Here is a 22,408-nt window from a genome sequence, read left to right as displayed (position 1 = left end):
TATTGACTCTGTAAATGTGAAGCAATAAGTTACATTGTTAAAAATTCTTTAATTGATTGTGCAAATGTACCTAATGAAGTTATCCATCATTCTACATACTGTATGCAAACCTGCAGTCAAATTCATTCCACATGGGGAATGTTTTTAATTGATGTCACTAAGTAAACGTAATTGATTGGCCGCAGTAAGACAGGACTTGGACATACAGTAACACAGGTTCACCTGTGTGATGACAATATCAACATGAAACAAAAAAACATAATATGAAAATGGAATTGTGCCACCCAAAAAGAGCAAAGGAGTCTTGTGCCGGTCTGGAGTGTCCCGGAGATGTGGCCAGCAAGGCCAAAAAAACAAGAACTGTGCGAGCCTGACCGACATGTTTTGATTTTTGAATCACCAAACTTTGCTCATAGCATGTTGAATTAATAGTTAAATGACTTCTCAACACATGGTTAAATCATTCTCTGTTTTTAAAGGGAGCATTTTTTCTGCATATAATTAGATTAGCAAGGTGTGCCTATTGAAGTGGCCAGTCATCATGAGCGTACCTGTCATTGACCTGAAACTAGCTCATATTACGGACTTTGAATACCTTTTGTATGTATGTACCGTACTAATTTATTGCTCTCTATACGACTAATAGCGGGATTTTGTGAACACTAGAGGGCAGACTTTCACTTTGAGGCACACCGCAAGGATCAAATAAGAAACTATGTACAGCACTATTATACTGTAATATAATTATCGATTGGGAAGGAAAATATGAGGTTATGTTGACGAAACATAACTCCTGTTTTAGTAAGAATGTACAACCCAACAAAAAGTTCTCACAAACAAGAATAATGTTTCTTTATCTGAAAATGACAACATGATAATTTTGGAGGCGAAGACTTGTCCTGTAAATGAAACAAGAACATATTGTCGGTGCTGCTTTCGTTACATACTTGATCCTTCTTCTGTAACCATCCCAAGACCTTCTGCTTTGTTTTGCCTCTCGAAAGCATTGAGGTCCAGCACACTACGAAGGAAAGATGAAACATTATTGTCTCATATTAGTATGGCTTCATATGACTACATTGAAAAAGGGTGATGGGGTGGGCATCGGTGTCTTTGTTACCTGCAAGACATCATTAGTCCAGATAAGCTTTTGAAGAACCCGACATCTCGCTTCTCTTTCAAGTAGTCCAACATTTTCTGCACACAACAAGGATGTTAAGATGATGGTTGACGTAGCCAGTTAAATCGTTTCTGGTTACCGAGCAGCGTTTACCTGCTGTACCAGAATGTTCCCGCCATTGAGAATCGAGATGCCCAGTTTCAGGGTGAAGGTTACCATAGCATCGAGTCGACCTAATGACCTCACTGTGTCAATCAGACTTCAAACAGTGGCAAATGTGGTGAGTGTATGAAGGTGGACAGGTACCTTTGCTAGCGCCAATCATCTGGAGGACCATCTCTGCAGCCCCACGGTCGTGCAGTCGAGCCTGCTGGTACAACATCTTTTGCTTCTCCATTTCCTTCTCCTAAAAGGCAAGACATTCAGCACAAAACAGTGTGACACACAAAAAAAAAAAAGAAAAACGTCCAGTTTGCTTCACTCGTACCTCAAATGTTTTCTCTCTCTCATCATTCTCCTCTTCACCTTCAGCACAACTCTGAGAGGAGAAATATGATGTCAAACCGCTACATGGTTGCAAAGTCATTCAGACAATAATGTACCTTTGCCATCATATCTGCGTATGCGATATATAAAGGATCGTCCTCCAAAGAGCTGAAAACAAACAATAGGACATGGTGAAAGGATGTACAATCACATGATATGCTGTGTCACATGACGTGTGTTCACCTGCACTCCGTAAGAGCATTGTGGCTGAAATGTAGAATGAGCTGGTGAAGAGGATCGGGCTGCTTTCTCACCTCCTCCTCTTCCTCCTCCTCCACTTTGTGATGTATTTTCTGCACAAGTCATGGCCTGAGTTAAGACGGTAGTACCTGACTGTGTTGTGACAGTACCTGATATAGTTTGTACCTTTATATAATAATATTGGATATGCTGGAAGCGTGCAGACCAAGCACAAGCATGAATTAACATGCTAACACAAACACAAGCAGAGGTGACATGCAGCAGAGAATGGCAATGAGCAGGAATGAGCGCTTGATATTTTTGTAGTTCTATTGACATCCAACTATTGATCCAGGGGCACAAAGATTGTATCAGCAGTCATTGTACCAGAAAAAGAATGTGCTATTTTTCAACTATTGTACAAAGTAATCGCTGGGTCATATGTTCTTAAAATGTCGGTCCCCTGTGGTTTCGATTTCACATTATGTGAGGAAAAAGCAAAACAAAACTAGAGAGTCTGTTTTCAAAATGTAGGTTAATTTGCACTTCAGTATAATTTAGTTCAGAAAATACCACCAGGTGTAAAATTCAAATAACTTCAAAAACTGTGTTTGGATGCTGAGGTACTTTGCCGAGTAATACCAAAGGGGGAAAAATACCCACTCAAGAACGACTACATTGTTAGCTATTGAACGGAAAGCTACAGTCCCCTCATATACCGTATTGGCCCGAATATAAGACGGCCCTGATTATAAGACGACCCCCTCTTTTTCAAGACTCAAGTTTGAAAAAAGACTTTTTGAACACCAAATTAATTTTTATACAGAAAATAATTACAGTATATCTGAAACAAATGATTATAACAATATATTTGAGAGAAAAAGCATGTTATTTTACCTCATTCAAATCTTAAATAAATTACATCATAACTTCTCCTCAGCTGCCGGTTAACCCGGCCAATCTTCAACCCACTTTTCTCCAGATTGTCGCTACGTTTCTCCATTTTCTGTTATCTCTTCTATTATTTTCTTCTGTTTTCTTTCTTACCGCTATTTTTTATTTTTCTTCTTCGTGCTACCGCTTTTTTAATTTTTATTCTTCGTGACAGGGGTTCACTTTGGTCTGAGGAGTCAAGTTTAGCATTCGCTTCAATGATATCTGGCGCCATCTAGCGTCGTGAATGGGTGTAATGTCTAGACCCTGAATATAAGACGACCTCCACTTTTTCAGTCTTATTTCAATGCAAAAAACACCGTCTTATATTCGGGCCAATACGGTACTTTGCCCATGTGCATTCTATAATCCGAGCATCACAGGGATGGCAAAAGTATGAAGAAGACAGAAAACCAAAATGAGGCAATGTGATTTGGACGCTCTCACAATGGGATGAAACACTGCAGTTGCACAAGAAGACGACTGAGTGATATTGCTCTGACATCAGCCGCCATGTCATGCTTGCTACACAAACGTGCCACCTGGCTGACAATTGGGAAGAACACCTTCAAGCATTTACAACAATGTCACGGGTACAACAGGAGGAGGAGAGGCACGCCTCCCCCAGGGCACACGGCCATATATCCTGGAACTACTTACTGCAAGATCCTGTACTAGCTTCTCCTCAAAGGAGTACTCCTCTGTTTCTATCCATATTCTCTGATAGGCCAGGAGGAAGAGGTTAATAGAGCGATGCCTAGGGATTGGGTAAGAGGAAATTAGCCTGGGTTAGATTCAAGCAGAGGAGAGGAGGGAAGCAGGCCCTTCAGAAGAGGTTTCGAATTGTTAGTTAGTTCTGGGTACTGGTACATCCCACTGGTCATAAATACGGTTTCAACCACCATATATTTCAGTAAAGTCAAGCCAAAATGCTTTCAGAGGCAGCACGGTGGGACAAGTGGCAAGCATGCCTGCCTTACATTTCGGAGGTTTGAATCTCAGCCTCGGCACTCCGTGTGGAGTTTGTCCGTACACTTTGTGCTTGAATGAATTTTCTCATGGGTACTCCCTCTCCCTCTCAATTTCCATAAAACATGAAGAGTAGATTAACCCTTTCATGCGCCCTGGAACCTCATAGCATGATAAATTGTCCACTGCAGTAACCGCTGTCCCTCACCGGGTAAATTAGAATTTAAATTGCCCAAGTGAAATTCAATGTTATTTTAATTTTTTTTATTTTTTTTTATGTGTCATGCAAGGCCAGGGGGTGGCCCACATCTTGTCCAAACTCAGCTGGCAAAGGCCCCATCTCACCCATGACATGAGTGAAGACAAGAGATATCGCACTCTCTATGTCACAAATGTGTCACTAACTGTGAGGAGGGAAATCAGATGAAGAAAATGAAAACCGACGGTAAATGAGTATTGTACCGACACCCTGGCACATCATCATGTCTTTCTGCTTGACACCTTACTGCCTTATAAACCAACAGACAGACCAGTGGCGAAACCAGCGGGGGAATTTGAATGAATGGAAGTTAAGGTTTGTGTCGGAAGGGAAGCAAAGGCTCACGACAAGAGGTTGCGCATGATTAGCAACGTGGGTCAATGCTACGTTACCGTCAACACGGAGAGCAGACTGTCATAGTCTGAGTTCTCATGCATTTTCTCCAACCAAATATGTTGATAGGCATTCAGGAAGTAATTATTGTTTTTGTCCCTGAAGGAGGCAAGTACAAGACAGTGTGACATTGAGGAAGAATTTCACTGAACTTTGTATTATCCTCTACATGCAGGGACCTCACATTCGGGAGCAGAAGCACGTCTGCATTGGAAACAGAATTTAATAAATGTTTGCGATGCCGGGACATATTTCAATGTCAACAACTGGGAAAGAATGGAATACACTGCCTGCAGGCAGGCAGGTTGTCGCAACTGAGCACATATCGAAGGTGGCCACCCTCCTGCTCGAACCCCGTAATTGTTTTCCTCCTACTGTAGCTTGCTTCCTGTAATTGAGTTACAGACCAGCAGGGCATGAAATTGCGAGTGTCCCTTTTTGTATTTCTTGAAAACATCTGCGGGCCAGGCATTTTTCCTACAAAGGGGGGGAGCCTGTGCACATTAAACACCTGCGAGTAGATTTGTTTCCTCCCAATACCTTGGCAGATTATAAAGTGGAGCCATTCGGAAACACGCAACGACCGCTCTTTTCCGCTGCTTTGACAGCAACTTTTGCCAGACGCATTTCTTGGATCTCAGGGGTTGCTCCACCTGCCAGCAGAAAGAAAAGATTCACGCTAAGACATGGTAATAGGCATCACCTCAAGTGTTTGTCATAATGTTAATATTGTTGAGACCCGAATAATGACCGAGTGAAAGCAGGGTTGGCCATGATATGTTTCTGTATGTCATGAATCTGTTTGTGACCAACAGGTGGCACTGTAGGGCTCTCCCTGCAGCTGCACACCTGTTGGTCGTTACGTAATTATTGCTTTAAAAGGACTCCTGGCACGACCACTCGTGTCGGTTCATTGTTTGTTCGTTGTCGCTGTCATGGTTGTCTGTTATGTTCTCGATCATGTTTTGGTAACTATTAAGTTTTGAGATTCAGTCTTGGTTTTTGTTTGATACTTTGGATTCGTTTTGTTTTTAGGACTTTGTTTTGGATTTAGTTTTCTCTGTGTTTTATCAATACAACTCTCAAGTACAACCTGCTCCTCCCTCCTGCCTGCTTTTTGGGGTCCACCACCACCACGCAACGTGACACTGTACAGTGCTGTTTTTCAAATATCATCCTTATCCAACATACAGCATGTCTCGACTCATGATTTTAGTTTATTCTTTTTAAAACCCCAAATTGGTGCAGAACCTTCCGCTTAAGTACACTACATTATAACTGCAGTTTACTCTCACTTCTTGTCCAATGTACTTTTTTACTTTCAGTTTCAGTTCAAGTGTCAACAAATTAAACATACAAAAAAATCGGATCAACCAAATAATATGCTTATATTTATATTTATTGATATACTTTTGTCTTCTACTTTCTCCCTTTCATAATTTTGCTGCTGTAAATTGGGAATTTCTCCATTGTGAGGCAAATAAAGGTTTTCATTTCTTTTTTTTCACTTGCTTATTTTTATTTGTATTGTTCACTCATTACATGGCTGCAATTTAAAATCACAAAATTGTAACATTTAACGGCATGTTCCCATTGGCCATTGCCCTCCACGTTACACACAACTATTTGCTGCCAACACCTCCAGACAACGTGGGGAAAATGCAAATGTTCTACCTGTTCCAAGTTGAAAACGGCAGCAGAGATCCTCTGGATACGATCCACCACCCTGTCAGGGTCAGGGGGCCCCTCGCCTCGTACCATTATATCTTTGTAAAGGTTTAACTGCCACCTCACAGCGGACAGTAGTCCACTCTCACCTTTTCTCTGAGGTGAAGATTTTGCCGAATGTGATCTTTGACCTCATCATCCGTGTCTCTCTGTAAAACCAAATCAAATTTGAGTTTGATCAAAGCCGCGCACTTGTCGAATGAGCGGGTTTTTAGTCTGACCAGCAGATAGCGCGTCTTAGCCAAGGAGATGAGCTCCTGGTCCCCCGGAGTACACATGTTGAGGCCGATTGGAAGCATCTTCTTGAGCGCAGCCACGATCAGTGATGTCTGGATGGAGTAGAACTCACCGCGCCTTTTCTTGTGTTTCCGCTCCTGGTCTTGTCCGCCAGACTGAAAAGAGACAATATTCAAGACAGAAATCACCTTCCAAAATACACAATTTATTAGAAATGTATTCCGAAAGGCAAAATGCATTTCGGAATACATTTAAGGAATTATTTTCCCTGTATGTCACCAGTATTAATCAAACCTTTAAATACCGTTTTATCATTTTTTTGTGTGTGTTCTCAAGGTGGTTTAAATTAAAAGCAACACACTACTTTTTTTTTTCTCAGCCATGACACAATCTAGGAAAACACACACTTCACTGAAGGATGATATTTTACAACTGACAACCAAAAAAAACAGTCTCTATTTAATAAGCAAGAAGTTTGGGCTGGACTGTGGCTGTTTAGGTCCGGAAAAAAAAAAAAACTCTCAATTTTTCACCTGAATTGAAGCAGTAGACTCTTTAAAAACAAAACAGCACTGTACATACACACCTGGACAAAGTTGCAGTTACCCTGCTGTTAATGAAAGAAAAACCCATAGTGGTTTGAGAAAAAAAAAACTTGAATCTGATAAAAGTAATCAGCCTATTTTCGAGCAGTACCATCATTTGTTTTGTCTTGGCCTGTTTCATTAGTTTATTTTATTTTTTTAAACAATTGTGTTTAGCTACAATTTAAAAGCAAGGTCTGATTTTTACTGGTCAGTTTTCTTTTTTTAAAATATTTTTTTTAGTTAGTTTAGTTTTTTACTTTTCTTTCATCAACAAAGGGACACAAACATTTCCACACGTCCACGTGTGTATTCACGCTGACATAAACATACACACACACATAATACATATAATCACAAAGATATACACTTGAGGCAACTATACACCCAAATACAGCACACCACACTCTATCAAACAAAAGCACATTTGCCTACAAAGAGTCTGGATATATATATTTCACCCCTGAATACAATTAAAAACAAAAACAAAAAAAGGAAATTCACAAGGCCACAGCAATCATGAAAGTAGAAGACACAAATAAAATAGGGGACATGATAATAAGACTTCATTATAAATTACAAGGCACAGAGGCACAATGCGCCATTGGTTCTTCAGCTTAAGAGCCAATAAGCTGTCATGTAAACATGCTGCATCACTCTACCTTTTCCTTAAAGGACTGTATGAGACAGAAAGAAAGACAGGAAGGGAGAAAGACAGGCAGATAGCGGATAAGGATGACAGTTAATGGTGGCACACAGTCATCACTTGTGTGCAGTGTTTCGAATAAATCCTTCCAAAGCATTCAATGTCAACAAATATACAGAAATATTTGTTTCTGATGGATGAGTGTTAGTTGCATACATACGTAAAGGCTCACACACATTTGCATACCTCATTTTCCGCACTATAAGGGGGCACCTAAACCATTCCATTTCCTCAAAAGCCGACAGTGCTCCTTATAATCCGATGCGCCTTATATATGGATCAATATTCAGATTTCTTGGATGTCGTATTTTAAATGTTCTGTATTACGCTTTTTGACTGCTGCAGTGGTTGTGAAAGCGCTATCTAAATAAAGCTGTATTGTTATTGTATTCCGTTTAGCCTAGCTCCATCTAGTGGATGCATAACGCAACCCCAGCTTGTAGCTTGAATCTGTGCGGCTTATAATGCGGTGTGCCGTATATGTAAAACCAGTTTTAAAATAGGGCATTCATTGAAGATGCACCTTATACTCTGAAGCGCCTTATAGTGCGGAAAATACGGTACTCTTAGAATGTTCTTTGTTGCTGGAATTTCTTCTTTGCGAGGCCAATGGAGAAAATGTTTTGACTTTTTTTAAGGACCACTGTTCCAAATAGCTAGACAGACCTTAGGGAGAGATCAGACTGTTCTGTCATCAATGCACGATAGAAAAAATGGGGAGAAAAATGACACTCTGGAATATCATATTAAAATATGTTGGCAATGAACCAGAAACTAAAACTCATTTGATAGAATCACGACATACAGAGTGAAATATGTCATGAATTTATTTTTAATAATGTTCGTGATTAAAAATCACACCTAATGAAGTTCCCGAGATTCACCATCTCAAGATTAAATTTAAAAATTTGGTTTTGCTATGATGCATAAAATGTCATTTTTACTTTATGAACTGAACAACTACGAAATAAACTTGTTTAACTATATTGCAATTTATTGAGATGTACCTGTGGTATATGGCTATTTGTATTCTAGTTGCTGACCTACAAAGTCCTTTCCCACATGACTCAATGCGATAACTAAATCCTATGTTATACCAGTGTATAGTGCATAATTGATTAACAAACCTTTGACATCTTAGTTTTATTGTCTCCAGTCAAGAAGGAAAGGTTGTTTATTTCATTCTGGACCACAAAGTTCTGCTCCTCTCGTTTGAAATGCTGTGAAAAATTAAAGACCATTCAAAAGTGACGAATCTGCGGATAAATCCAGTCGCTCCTGTGTAGATCTTACATGTGATTTGCACCAAAGAATAAAAATTTCAGCAACCATCTTGAAGAGCTCATTTGAGTCAGCATCTGGTTCTTTCAGCCATCGGGACCTGCAGCAGAGGGACATTTGAATCTGATCGTGTCTACCTGAAGAGCTCCATCATCGTGAACTAACCTGTTGTTGTCCACGTAACGTATGAGCATGGGGTAAAAGGCATAAAGGTCCCTGCAGAGTACAGCAAACTCATCCAGGATGAGCAGTTCGGCCTCCTGTGTGTCTCCCTTGCTGTCTGCCTTCAGCAGCTCCTCCTCGGCCACGACTTTCACCGTCTTCTTCTTGAGCTTCTCCAGCGTAGGCAGGAAGTGGCTCTTTAGTAGAGCAGTGCGAGCTTTGCTGATAATGGGCTGCACATACACTGGACAAAAAGCAAAAAAGTCTGGCACACCACAATATGTATTTGAGAAGCATGTACAGTATTGTATTAAAGGCAATTTATGTATGTAATTATTTCCCCTCGTGATTACGCTTTGGCCGCAATGGAAAAATACGGAACATGACAATATTGTGATGATTACACATTCTTAAATATTTCTAAATAGTGAGGCTACGCGGTTCAGAAAACGGATGGATGTTAAACGATGTGCTAGAGAAAAAGCAAGGACAGATTCTGAACCAGCGCAAATTAAAACAATAAATAAATAAATACATTTTGAAAGGTTTACTTGCATCTCTGATTAAATAACGTGTGCAGTAAAAAAAATGTGTTGACCGGTGTAACATTTCTTTGGCTGAATTAAAATACTGGCCTTGTTGAAGCTTGAAAAGTGGGCTGTTCTGTTTGTATGCAAATGTCATATGAATAAAAAAGAAAATTGACAATCGAGAACGCAATCACTAAATTGCAGAAAAATTTCCTCCTACTGTATCCTCTGAAATGGTTTAATTGTGTTCAAATTCGCCTACCATCAGAAGATCTCGTCTATGAGAGTCATTATGACTCAATGCATTGCACCCACCTGCGATCCTTTTCATCCATGAGGCCTCATCAATGCCCAGGTTGTTGTTAAGGATTTTCAGGATGTTACCCAAAATGAGGCTTAGGTGCTCTGAGGTGATGGTGGAACAGCACATGCTGCTACCACCAGCCGGCTGGTTCTCAGGCCCCCTCTCCCACCAGTAGGACAGGTAGTTACAAAGCATGGGCAAGACCACCTCAATCACATGGGGCATCTCGGTGTACCGCGCTCCAGATTCCGCCATGTCGTCGATGTCCTTTATGAGACCGTCGAGCCGGGGCATTCCGGGACACATTTGTTCAACGGAATCCGGAATGCCGAGGACTAAAGACACCAGTGTGGATTTTAGACATTAAAGCGTCATGCTTTGAAATGGATTTTATTTAGAATAACCGCAGACTTGGTACAACTTGTGACTTACTGGCTCGTTCACGGCCACTCTTGGTGGTAAAGACTGAGAAGGGGTTGTACATGTTGAGCATGGGTTCCAGGAAAGCCACCGGCATGGCCCCCGCCAAGGTGGCCAGACACTGACCGAGAGCTGGCAGCTGTCTGTGGGGACACAGAGAAGCTTCGTGTCTGTCAAGGCATGGATTTACAATTACTGAACTTCAGCATTCATCGCAATGAATCATGTGGATACCTTTCTACGTAGATGTTTTTCCCGGTCCCCAGAGCATAAAGGCTGGTCAGGATCCGATAGCAGGACACTTGGACATCATCCACTGGAACAGTAATGAAAACTGTATTATATTGTATTCCCTTTAGCCTAGCTCCATCTTGTGGATGCATAACGCAACCCCAGCCACTATTGTAGCTTGAATCTGTGAGCTTTATAATGTGGTGCGCCGTACGTATGAAACCAGGTTTCAAATCGGCCATTCATTGAAGATGCGCCTTATACTCCGAAGCGCCTTATAGCGCGGAAAATACGGTAATCTTAGATTGTTCTTTGTTGCTGGAATTTCTTCTTTGTAAGGCAAATGGAGATAATGTTTTGACTTTGTTTCGAAGAAAACTGTCATGTTCTGCTCAGCTTTGTTTTTGTTTCAGCACCAGCTGGAGTGTTGGGCGTGACCCTTCAGCGGTGCACCTGTGTCTCGTCATGCAATCAAGATTCTTTGCATTTAAGGACTCTCTCTGACTTCTGCTTCTCTTTGTCGGATTCTTGACCTTTTTCGCTGTTCATGCCCTAGTACCATTATTTAGACCTCATGATCGCGCTTATCGTTGCTTTTGTCTCGATACATTTTGGTTTCATCAGTGTCTTTTTTTTGTCAAGTTATTGTTGACTAGTTTGATGGTCATGTGGTGGGACTCTTTGTCATTTCGTTTTGCGGATTTTCGGTTTCCAGTTTTTCCTTGCCAGTTGCAGGCGTTTTTTGTTCTCTCTGTTTATACTTTGTCGGTCTCTCGCTTTTCTTTTAATATTTTTGTATAGCTATTTATCTGAGTCTGCCTTTTGGGGACTCACTGTCCAACAGGTCTTTGAACAGACCCTGTCAAAAACAAGTCGAACTGAACCGTGTTGCAAGTGACGATTTGTCATTTATTGAACATGTCTGACCAATTTGAAGCTTTTCTTCAAATAAAATTTTGGCCAAGACGTTCTATTGGTTCAATTTGAGTTTTAGACAACGGAGATTTAAGTGACCTCAAAGGTCGCATCGCTGCTCCTCAGTATTTGAGAAACACTATCGGCCTCAAAATATCACAAAAGAAGCATGATGACATTTTTATCACTTGGGAGTATAAAATTGAGGTAATATTACAACCATTACAATCTGAGGAACACAATGCGTTCAAACGTTGTGGTGATCAGAGTGTGTCTTTTCTGTGGCCACGTCCACTTTTCACAAACGATAAAAAGTACCTCGCTATTTTAAAATCATCTGCAAATCCACTAACTCAGTTGACATCTCTTGTTCATCTCACTGCAATTTAGGTGTCCAATTTAGTGCTACCTTCTTGCTTATCTGACTGCACTGTCAAATGGTTGGCTTTTCAGTCCCTGTTGATGCATCGCTGAACAAAAATAGATTTCAAAAATTGTAGCTCAGCAAGTATGTTTTTGATTCGCTTTTAGTTTATTCACAGTTAGACATTGAATATGCTGCAACAACAAAAAAATGTTGAATTTACTCACTTTTATTCCGTTAAGTGGTTCCACGAAATAAAGTCATCTGGAGCCAGAACGATCGACTGAAAAGATTTATCTGGATCCAGATGATTTTATTGACAATATCTACTAATATATATCATACTATAGTAGTTTCCTTTCTCAAAATGTAACCAGCATTCCATTTCCCTGCATCTTAACTTGTGCTTGATCATGTATCAGCTGTGGGAACTTACAAAGCAGGTCTATCCCAAAGTGATGTTGCGTGATGTGTTCAAACAGAGCGGTAAGGATGGGGAGCAGAGCCGCCGTGGTGTAGTTGATGTTCTGCGACACGCCTTTCATCTGCGAGCGCGAATGAGTGAACTTCCCCAATTTGAGGTTCTCAAACGTCCTCTCCAGGTCCTCGGCGGCATTCTGAAAGAAGGTCCTGAGGCCGACCCTCACCATTTCAGAGCCTGACTTCATCACTGTCCTGCCATAGTGAAAAAAAAAAACATGTTCAACACTCAGTATATTGAGTAATAAACAACTACATGACTCTTGGCATATAAAGTACAGCACTTCTCGGTATGAACGTTCATGAAATACGAGTCATCCAGCTCACTGCCTCTTGCGCAGAAACAATCGAGATTTATTCAATAAATGACAAAAATATTTACGATGACCCTTTCGGGGACAGCGGTTACGACAGTGGACAACTCATGTTATCAGGTTACCGGGTGCAGGAAAGGTTTAAACCCGAGGTGACTTTGCTGATGTCCGAGTACAGAAAGAATATATGCAAAGCATTAATATGATTTCTTTGTCTATTTTCAGCATTTCATAAATAATAACATAGTTAAATGAATAACAAGGGCTTGATGTGTCCCAGTAGAAAGGAGAAATGAAAGGTGAGACGCAATATGGCCTTCGTTATGTCTGAGCTGCATTAACAAGCAGCACATTTTAAGCCTTGGGCATCAAATGCTGCATGCAACTTCTTTGCTAAATTAAATGCCAAAGGATGCTCTTTGCTAATACCACTGCCTCCCACAAGACACTCCAGCAATAATATTTTATGACAACTATGTTTTAATGAAGATACAACAAGATACAAATGATTTGAAGCCATAGTCCTTGTACACCAGAAAAGTGAGAAAATCTTTTTCATGTTTTCAGAGTGCCTTTGTTTATACTTCAGTAATACTATTCTATCCATCCATTTTCTGATCCACTTATCCTCACGAGGGTCACGGGCATGCTGGAGCCTATCCCGGCTGTCGTAAGGCAGTAGGCGGGGGACACCCTGAACTGGCTGCCGGCCAATCGCAGGGCATACACATATGAACTACCTTTCGTGCTCACACTTAGGGACAAATTAGAGTGAACACACATTAACCTGCCATGCAAGTTTTTGGAGTGTGCGAGGAAACCCGGAGAAAACCCACGCAGGCACGGGTAGAATTCCACACAGGAAGGCCAGAACCGGAATCGAATTCTGTACTTCTGCACTTTGAGGAGGACGTGCGAACCAGTCGACCACCGCGCCGCTCGTCATACTACTTATATTATATGCTGTCACGTCTACACACACCTGGTATCCAGGGTGTGTGCCAGGATGTGCAAACAGCTCACCATCGTGGTTGAGTCACTTCCTAGGAGATAGCAAGCATGCAGAAGGAATCATCAGCATGAGAAAAAAAGAAGAAAAAAAAAAAAACGACGACATATTTTCACACAAAATGACACATTTGAATGCAAAAACAATGCAAAGAGCAAAAAAAAAAAGAAATACTTTTTTGTTCAGTAGAAAAGAAAAATTTGCACCATCTTGCATTTAAATGACAATAAATTGTGTAACATTTGTGTCCCAAAATTCAGCATTTCTGCTGAAGGGAAAATAGTCCAGTTTTATTGTCATATGGTGCTTAACATTTTGTACGGTGTGTGATTTACACTTGCTTTGACGTGTGCCACGAGAGGCAACTCAAAGATTACAAAGTTCTGCGGCACACTGATGTGGGGATGTACATAAAAAAAAAAAAAATACAACTGTGATAGAGAAATAAAGACTACCGCTACTCCGATCAGAATACCTGTATATCTTTGGATGTTGTTGCTTTCTAATGTATTCATTTGTTTATGATTGTTTTAGGTAAGAATGGAATTCATATTTTTTTGAGTGTCTCTACCTAAAATATAATGAGAAAGAGAAGGTTTTAATAAGCTAAAAAAGAGTGTCAGCATTTAAAATGCTTTAATTTCAATTAAAAAGTCCTGATTTGCACACACACACACACACACACACACACACACACACACAAATGGAGACATACAATTTACACAGAGAAGGAAGTACCTTACCAAAGAGAGAGATCCTATGTCTGACAAGAGCTGCCAGTTTACAAAACAAGCTGGAAATGTGAAAGTTAGAAAAGGGAAGAAATTGAAAAAGGTACAATGAGTCAACAGTAAAAGGAAAGACTAACAATCAAGTTTGTTATCATGCAGTGAGTGTTCCTCTCATGCACAAGAGGAGTGTGTGCGTGCAGGGCAATGTGGGGTGACCTGGTGACCATTTCTTTCTCCTTGTTAGAGGCGTAGCCGCTGCTGCTCAGGTTCTGATTGGGTGATGACAGGAAGTAGAGGGAGTGATTCTTGAAGTATTGGTCAATGAGAGGAAGAAGAACCTGGTGAGGCACAACAAAGGTGACAGATTTACATATCACAGATATTTATACATCGTATATAAGCGCATCGCAATCTTACTTTGGCAAAAAACTTGATTTCTTGCTCATGCGGTGACCTGTCCGTTTTGCCACTGGCAGCCATGGCCTCTGCATCAAATCAGTATTCGCATTAGAACTGAATCAAACATTCATACGGTTCTGGTCGTGACATCATCATGATCATACCGAGGTGAGAGATGAACTCCTGGGCAGAGTCAACATACTTGAGCAGCTTCTTCAAGAACCTGTACGCAAACCTTTTCTCCATTGAGGAGGAGTCCTGCTCCAAGTCCCTCAGACCTCTGCAACACAATTCATGACATAATTTCCCCGCCAACAGTTCCTCAGGGAACGCGCATTAGTCCCGTTTGTGTCCACCTCGTGATGCTGTAGCCGCTGATTTGCAGGAAGCGGAAGAGATCCTGAGCCTTCTCTCGATCACGAGCCTTCTCTTTCGCTGTCAGCGTCTCATAGGGCACCAGCAAAGGGTGCGTACCGCCGACTAAAATCACAGTGTCCGATCAACCATGAGCAGTCGGGCGTGCAAGAGGGAAGATGCTTAAATGGAATGGAGGCAAAAAAAAATATTGTGCCTGGACAATGACCAAAGCATTCCACCATGTGTTTCTAGATAGGTGACATGTTCATCTTGTCTGTTTCTTTTCTCTTGTTGTCTATCTCATGTAAAAAAAAAAAGCCCTCATCAAGAGGTTTTACCTCTTTACTAGTGACCCTTCACATAAGGCAAAAAACATCCCTCACCATAGCTGTCTCTCACACTATCCAACTGCCCTGTGCCAACGGTGGAGACCTTCAAGCTCCTGGGAATTACAGTCTCTCAAGACATCCAGTGGCAGGTCAACATTTAATTCAACTTGAAAAAGGCCCAGTAGAGGATGAACTTCCTGAGGCTGCTTGAGGAAGCACGGCCTGCTGAGGCAGTTCCACACAGCAGTCATCGAATCAGTCCTGTGTTCCTCCATTACGGTTTGGTTTGAGGCTGACACAAAAAAAAGATAAAATGCTACTGCAACGGACAGTTAGGACTGCGGAAATAAAACAAATAATAATTGGCACCGCTCTACCCACTCTCGAGGACTTGCACGCCGCAAGAACCAAGACAAAGGCATGGAAAATCCGACTGGACCCACCGTACCCTGCCCACCACCTTTTCCAGCTACTACCCTAAGGCAAGTGCTACCGATCCATGCGCACCAAAACCAGCAGACATTCAAACAGCTTCTTGTTTCGCTACCCACGCCCTAAACAGGAACTCAAATCTAGTGCGTCCCTTTGCATTTTTGCACACCCCTGTGGAACACTATTACCGCAATGATCATTGTAGCTCCACTCTCTACATAGTTGAACAATTGTCATTGATCAATATCCTAAAGCACCAGACACTTTAAATTGCTCAAGGACTTTCTGTATAATTGCACACCTAAAGTTGTACTACAATTACTACTACTGGCCGCTTAAAAAAAAAAAAAAAGATTATCTGCACCAACTGCACAACCGTCACAGTATTGAACTACTGCACAATGGTACCTTTACATTACGTAAAGTTTTTCGATACTTGTATGTCATGTCTTTGTTTATCGTAGTTGCTTGTTATTGCAATACAAGTGTAGCCTGTACTACCGGAGACAAATTCATTGTGTGTGATGATTGATTCTGATTCTGAAAAAAAACTGCTGAAATAGGCTGATGCTAACTAAGCACCTCAGACAGTTATGGACCTCCTACACTTCAATACCTTGGAGACCTTGACACAAGCCAAAATTATTTGTATGCATGAGACTAGCAAGCTTCTGTAGTTTCAGACATACAATGAAAACAAAAGACAGATCGTATCACTTGCACTTGGGCAAGATTAAAAAAACAAACGAGCAGGTAGAGTTCCTTTCATTCGACAGTGACATCTGAATGCATGTGTATGTGTAACCAGTAAGCACAATGGTGCGCAACAGTTCTAGATCACCTCTACTTCCAAGGTCACTCTTTTTTCTTTTGGCCCAGATGTTATGGTAATTTTCAGCCACCACCTCCACCATCCCCTTGGACCAAAGACAAAACAGAAGGAAATGTGGGTCTCAATATTGCTTCAATAAATTGGGTGTATGTGTGTTGTAATCTTTTTGTTTGTCTTTTGCTCTTTTGACAGAAAAAAAGGAATAAAACTCTCATTTGTTGACTCACTTGTAGCTCTCTGGAAAGGATCACGTTGCTTGTATGTATTGGGCCGGGATTAAAGCCATTTGCCTAAAAATGTTAAAAGAATGTGGAGTCAGTTGGTGAAATTATTCTATTGGTGTATTGAATCTATTTATAATATGTACATTTTTTTTCCATCACACCTGTGAGGCCGGAGAGATTTTTCGTAGCTTTTCATTGTCCCTATGGTGGGACATGCTCTCTCCATCTCTGGCCCGGTCAACACTCCAGCCCATTGCCAGCATGCTCTTCAATGACTCCCTGATTGGCCACCTGTAAATCTCTTTCTCCTTGACATCAAGAGGTAACACAATGAAAGAAGCGAGGATCACCTTTGTTTGATTCACATACGGCTTCATCCCAAATTTGATGTTCCCTACCTTCTCTGTCAGAGCTTTGTATGTCCTGAGCTGTGGGTGAATTCTTGCCTTCTCATCCACACAGTCTCCGTATTTCCACCCAAGCAGCACCTGGAGAACAATCGGAGCGGATTGTGATGGATAACGCAGCTTCTCTATTGTTCTCTAATATCCTCCGCACAATGATACTTTTGGATTTTGTTCGACTTGGCTGTTTATTGCTTTGCTCAGATACAACAATGAATCATGTGGTGCAGTTGTGAATATTAAACAATGGAGGGAATTGCTCCCCTGTACATAAACAAGCTGACTTTTTGTCATGAGAATAAAGGGGCTCACAAAAGTCCTTTTTCTACAACCACGAATCTATTGCTGCATAGTTTATTGCAGTATGGATTATTTTGTTGTGGGATTTTTTTTTTTTCTCTCTCAAGTGTTGTGCTGATGAAAAGTAGTTTGAGGATGGTCGCTATGGCCTTACCTTCTCTGCTGACCATTTCTCATGAGAATGTTCTGCATACTTGTTCACAAAGTGCTCAAGCTTCTCCGGGAGGGAAACGCTTAAAAAAAAAAAAGACAGAAGTCTCTTTATTTCTATTCCTTTAGGACCACAAAAGTGTGTAAACGAGCATGATACAATGTAGCTCTCGTGTGGCTTACTTCGCAGTTGTGATAGGTTTGGGTTCAAAATTGCCTTGAGAATTTACGGAAACAGACTTGTCTTCTGTTCCCCCAATGGGGGCATCGACATAGTCAGGCGGCAAGGCTCCGGCGATGGCGCTGAGGCACGGCATCGCCATCTTGAACAGCTCTGGGTCATATTTCTGCTCAAAAGGAAGAAGAAAGCTTTGCCTAATTGAAGCATTGTCATTCATTACTTGCTCATCAGAGCTGGGAGGCGAATGAAGTAATGACAAGACAAAGAGGAAGCTGTAGAACAGACGTTAACGATGAATTATGTTAAGAGCTGAAGCGCTCGCATGCTTCAGACTCTGGATCAATATCATCCATTCGGATATTGATGTTTTTTTAGGCTGGCGCTCGGAAGAGACTCTTTTCGCTGGCATGCCTCTTGATAAGTGTGCTGAGTCCAGAGATTTGCGATATCTCAAGATGTCTTCTGCACATGTGCGTGTTCATTTAAATAATAGATCATGTGCACGGTCAAGACATTTCACCAAGCACATTTAAATGTCTTTGGCTGCCAAGGACAAATTGGGCTTTTTTGCTTGCCAGCTCTGCCGGAGAGATGTTTTTATCCCTCAGGTGCAGGTGTTGCTTGTGTACAACTGAGTCCATCTACAGGTTTTGACACCGAAACTTGATTTTGAACAAGGATATATATATTTTTTAAAATCATTTACAATATGATACTACTGATAATAAAAATAAACATCAAAACTTCCAAAAATGACAAATTATACCTCCATTCAATCCGACGCAATTCAGATGAAATTTGCTGTATGCATGCAAAGTCAAAGACTGCACACATTTGTCCAGGTCATTCATTTAGTACACCACTGCAAATGGCCATGAAGATCCCTAAGGCCACTGCAATGAATGTGGTCGTTTTAATTTGAGAAAATCTTCTTGAGTCTTAGTCCCAAGACTCCCTTTAGAATATTTTAGCTCCTTATAGTTCTTAAGATCCCAGCTGCTCACTCACTCTGATCACATATTAGTTCTCGGTCCTGCTCATGATTCTTTTTGATGGGACTTCTATCTTTGTCCCAATTTGCATGTATAGGAGGAGGCAGTGTAATTATGACTCCCGCCGCAATCCTTGGCGGCGATTTGGTCCTCTCACCGCATGTTTAGCAGGAAGGCTTTTTCATTTGACCTATCACATCAAAACAGAAGCAGCAGGGACCAGCAGGAAGCTAAAAGCAACCTGGAACCTTGCCCAGCAGTAAAATCTGTATTTTGAAACGTACATGTAAACTGTACAAGTTATGTGTAATTCATATTGTTTTGTCATTGATTGTGTACTAATGTCTTTGTCAGGAACAAGAGAAAATTATTTATATATGTCTACTTTTAACAGACCATCCATTTTCTATGTCCTCATTAGAGTCAAGGATGAACTGGAGTCTACTTTGATGCTGACTTTTGTCCAGAGATGGGTATATGCCAGACTGGTCGTTAGCCAATGTAGAGCTAAAAAATAAATAAATATTAAGATGTATGTTCAATTTAGAATCTCCAATGAACTTATGTTATTGGAATGCAAGAGGGATCTGGGTACCCGGAGAAAATCGACGCAACCACAAGGGGAACGTGCAAACTCCAAACATGAAAGCTGCAGCCGAGATTCAAACAGAGAACCTCAAAACTGGGAGGTAGACATGCCTGTCTATGTTTTATGTTTTGGAATGTTTAAGTAGACCTGCAAAATAAACGTGTCCCCCCCATACAAATGTGTTTCTATGAAATATTGGTATGAATTATCGTTTACTGAGCACAAAATATTTATGAGTTTTTGCTTGTTACCGATTCAGATATGGATCACATGTATTAGCTACACATTTTTTCAATTTTAGAGCTGCTCACTGACATTTATTTTAAGAATCGATTCTTTCTCTCTTCATCTTTTCACTGTGGCTTGTCCGGTTAGCCCGTCTCTGCAGCGTGCCATCCTTTTGCATTCTTCTCACAAACACCAACTGTCCCCATATTTTCTTCACAATATCCATCAATCTATCTTTTAAGAATAGATTCATCTGTCAAGCTTTCATGGGGAACTGTTGTTGTTATTGTTGTTGTTGTTGACTTGGTGGATAGTCTTGATGTAAATGGACATGATGCCTCACCCTCTGGGACAAAGACTCAAACACTCCCCAGAAAATCTTCTTGGTGAGCTGGAGTTCATCCTCAAGCGCTGTGCCGTAGCTGCCCCAGCCTGATGGAAGGCAGTAGTACTTCCAGTTCTGCTCATAGTGATTGGTTAGCAGCTGGAGGACAAACGGGGATAAAAGGTCACTTTATATCAAGACTTAAAAGGTGTTACAAATTATGCACCTCATTCTTTGAGAACACTAACAATAAGCACGGAGGCTTTGGAAATGCAGAAAAGCACCATCTCGGGCTCGGCACAAATTCATTCTGGATGTGTCTGCGTAAAAGTGTTTCCCCTATTTCACAGGCAGGTCACATCTTATAACTTTTTTTTTCCTGGCACTCAGATGGAAGAAGTGGCTGAGCAGAGCCAACAAAACTGTAATCACAAAATCTACTGCTTTATCCACATGTTTTTCCTCCCTTGCTGCCCACCGCTTCCACACTTTAAGTTTAGCACAGAGGTGTACCACCAAGCGAGTGAGACACTGGGGAATAAAACTGGTATCTTAGTCGTACAACACACTGTAAGACTGTAGGTGACCAGAGTACCAAAGAGAGGTCTGATAATGAGGCAGGATTTTGAAGTATGCAGAAAAGGCAATAGAGGGGAATATAATGAGAGATTTAAACAAAACAAGAAACAGAAGTAAAGAATATGTTGGCCACCCTCAGAGGCATCTTGCAGTATTCAGTCAGCATGGGTACATCAAAGACGAGGCGGTGCAGAAGCTGCTGCAGCATTGAAGGGCGAAGGTGCCTGGAGAAAAAGGCGAGAAAGAGATAAGAGCACCCTCCCTGAGTTGCTTTAACCCTTTCAGGGACAGCGGTTACTACAGTGGACAGTTTGTCGAGTTGGCAGGTTACAGGGTGCATGAAAGGGTAAAACTACCCTCACTGACTTGAGAGACAAGCCAGATCCGATTTATTGTTCATCTCAACCTCCGTCGACGCAGCTAAATATGCTTTTTGTGATCTCCTCACTTGCAGACAGCCAGCAGGCACTCCTCTATGGCGTCTCTCTGGGCCTTGGTGAGGGAGCGGCCCTTGGAGAGGCGGTAGATGGTGTGCAGGGTGGAATCGATGAGCGTGGCATGGTGTTCGGTGCCGGCAAAGAGGGGTGCGCAGCGAGTGAGGAGAGGGAGAATGGCTGAGCCGATATAGCGGTTCATGGCCAACGCTGTCTCGGTGGTGCACAGACCCTCCTGCGGAGAGTGGGGGTAAAATTAGATCTCGATAGCTCATGAATACTTGGGACGGTAAGACTTCAGTGGCGAGATACAGAGTCCAACTGAACGGCACAATTTTTCTACTTTATTTCAAATAGAGATTTTGCTTGCAACTTTGCCGAAGCTTTTGTGAAATATGACATTGTAAATACAAATACAGAATTACAACTGGTTACAATAATAAACTTAATTAACCTAAATTGAAAGTACCTATTTTTTTGAGCTACAAAATAATTGTTAAAATTGCTAGAAGGACACTCTACCCACACTTCTACCTACTGTATCAAGAGAATTTGCCGCCCTCAGGTCAGGAAGAAAGCCAACTTCAAGAAGGTGAAGAAGAAAGCTCTGGTCCTCAATACCATACACTCGGTCCAGGAACAGCACCATGGGGGCCTTGTGGTCCGGACAAAAGCAGGCTGACATATCAGGTTCTGTCACAGAGCCATCTGAGACACAACAAAAGGAATATGTCTCATTTGGATTTAAGACCCCTGAAAACTTGCTTGGATGCACATTATACAAATGAAAGTACTGTCCTGGATTACACTTACAAGAAATGAAAATGCATCATGCGGAAAATGTAAACTACTCCAAAAAATTGGAGTCATGGAATTGCCCCAAATTTCTTGGTAACAATTGAGATTCAAGGGTAAAGATTTGAATGTTGATGAAATAAGTGCCTCAATACTTTGGTCACTATTGGATGTTTGTTTATTCAGCAGATGAGACTTTTCTGTCTTCTACAACGGTCTGCTGACAGAGCTCACAGCTGCATCAGAGGCATATCTTGCCGTGCTTATGCAGATCAATCAATAGAGCAAGACAGCTCAGTGTAGAAGCGATCTGGCTTACTCAGAGCTGTGGGAGTGCACAGGAAAGCGCTTGGCTGATTAAAAAGGCATGAGCAGTAAAATGAAATCAATAACCTTCTGCCCTGCTCTAAATGTCCAAGCTTTTGTAGCCATTGATATACGAGACACCCTGTTGTAATATGC

The 22,408-nt window shown here is 41.4% G+C and overlaps 1 protein-coding gene across 1 annotated transcript in view; it reads right to left on the bottom strand.

Moving 5' to 3' along the window:
- The window catches only part of LOC109513217 (ryanodine receptor 3-like), a gene marked incomplete at its 5' end in the record, with an annotated part of 60,286 nt that overhangs the window by 11,029 nt on the left and 26,849 nt on the right, over nt 1–22,408 (bottom strand). The window contains 35 exon segments of the mRNA XM_019865505.1: nt 948–1,021; nt 1,121–1,197; nt 1,274–1,353; nt 1,427–1,526; nt 1,608–1,658; nt 1,723–1,774; nt 1,850–1,959; nt 3,440–3,536; nt 4,941–5,053; nt 6,075–6,217; nt 6,220–6,277; nt 6,350–6,520; nt 8,783–8,875; nt 8,949–9,036; nt 9,102–9,342; nt 9,944–10,267; nt 10,365–10,495; nt 10,587–10,668; nt 12,299–12,537; nt 13,639–13,699; nt 14,409–14,458; nt 14,613–14,734; nt 14,814–14,881; nt 14,960–15,075; nt 15,152–15,275; nt 16,755–16,830; nt 16,973–17,035; nt 17,131–17,277; nt 17,368–17,457; nt 17,828–17,906; nt 18,007–18,170; nt 20,157–20,297; nt 20,851–20,941; nt 21,166–21,386; nt 21,690–21,859. Of these exon segments, the coding sequence (XP_019721064.1) occupies nt 948–1,021; nt 1,121–1,197; nt 1,274–1,353; nt 1,427–1,526; nt 1,608–1,658; nt 1,723–1,774; nt 1,850–1,959; nt 3,440–3,536; nt 4,941–5,053; nt 6,075–6,217; nt 6,220–6,277; nt 6,350–6,520; nt 8,783–8,875; nt 8,949–9,036; nt 9,102–9,342; nt 9,944–10,267; nt 10,365–10,495; nt 10,587–10,668; nt 12,299–12,537; nt 13,639–13,699; nt 14,409–14,458; nt 14,613–14,734; nt 14,814–14,881; nt 14,960–15,075; nt 15,152–15,275; nt 16,755–16,830; nt 16,973–17,035; nt 17,131–17,277; nt 17,368–17,457; nt 17,828–17,906; nt 18,007–18,170; nt 20,157–20,297; nt 20,851–20,941; nt 21,166–21,386; nt 21,690–21,859 (4,107 nt within the window).

The sequence above is a fragment of the Hippocampus comes genome, unplaced genomic scaffold (assembly GCF_001891065.2).
Source record: "Hippocampus comes isolate QL1 unplaced genomic scaffold, H_comes_QL1_v1.1 scaffold443, whole genome shotgun sequence".
Lineage (NCBI taxonomy): Eukaryota > Metazoa > Chordata > Actinopteri > Syngnathiformes > Syngnathidae > Hippocampus > Hippocampus comes.
Note: the sequence above shows the minus strand (reverse complement) of the source record. Positions and strands in the feature narration are given on the sequence as shown.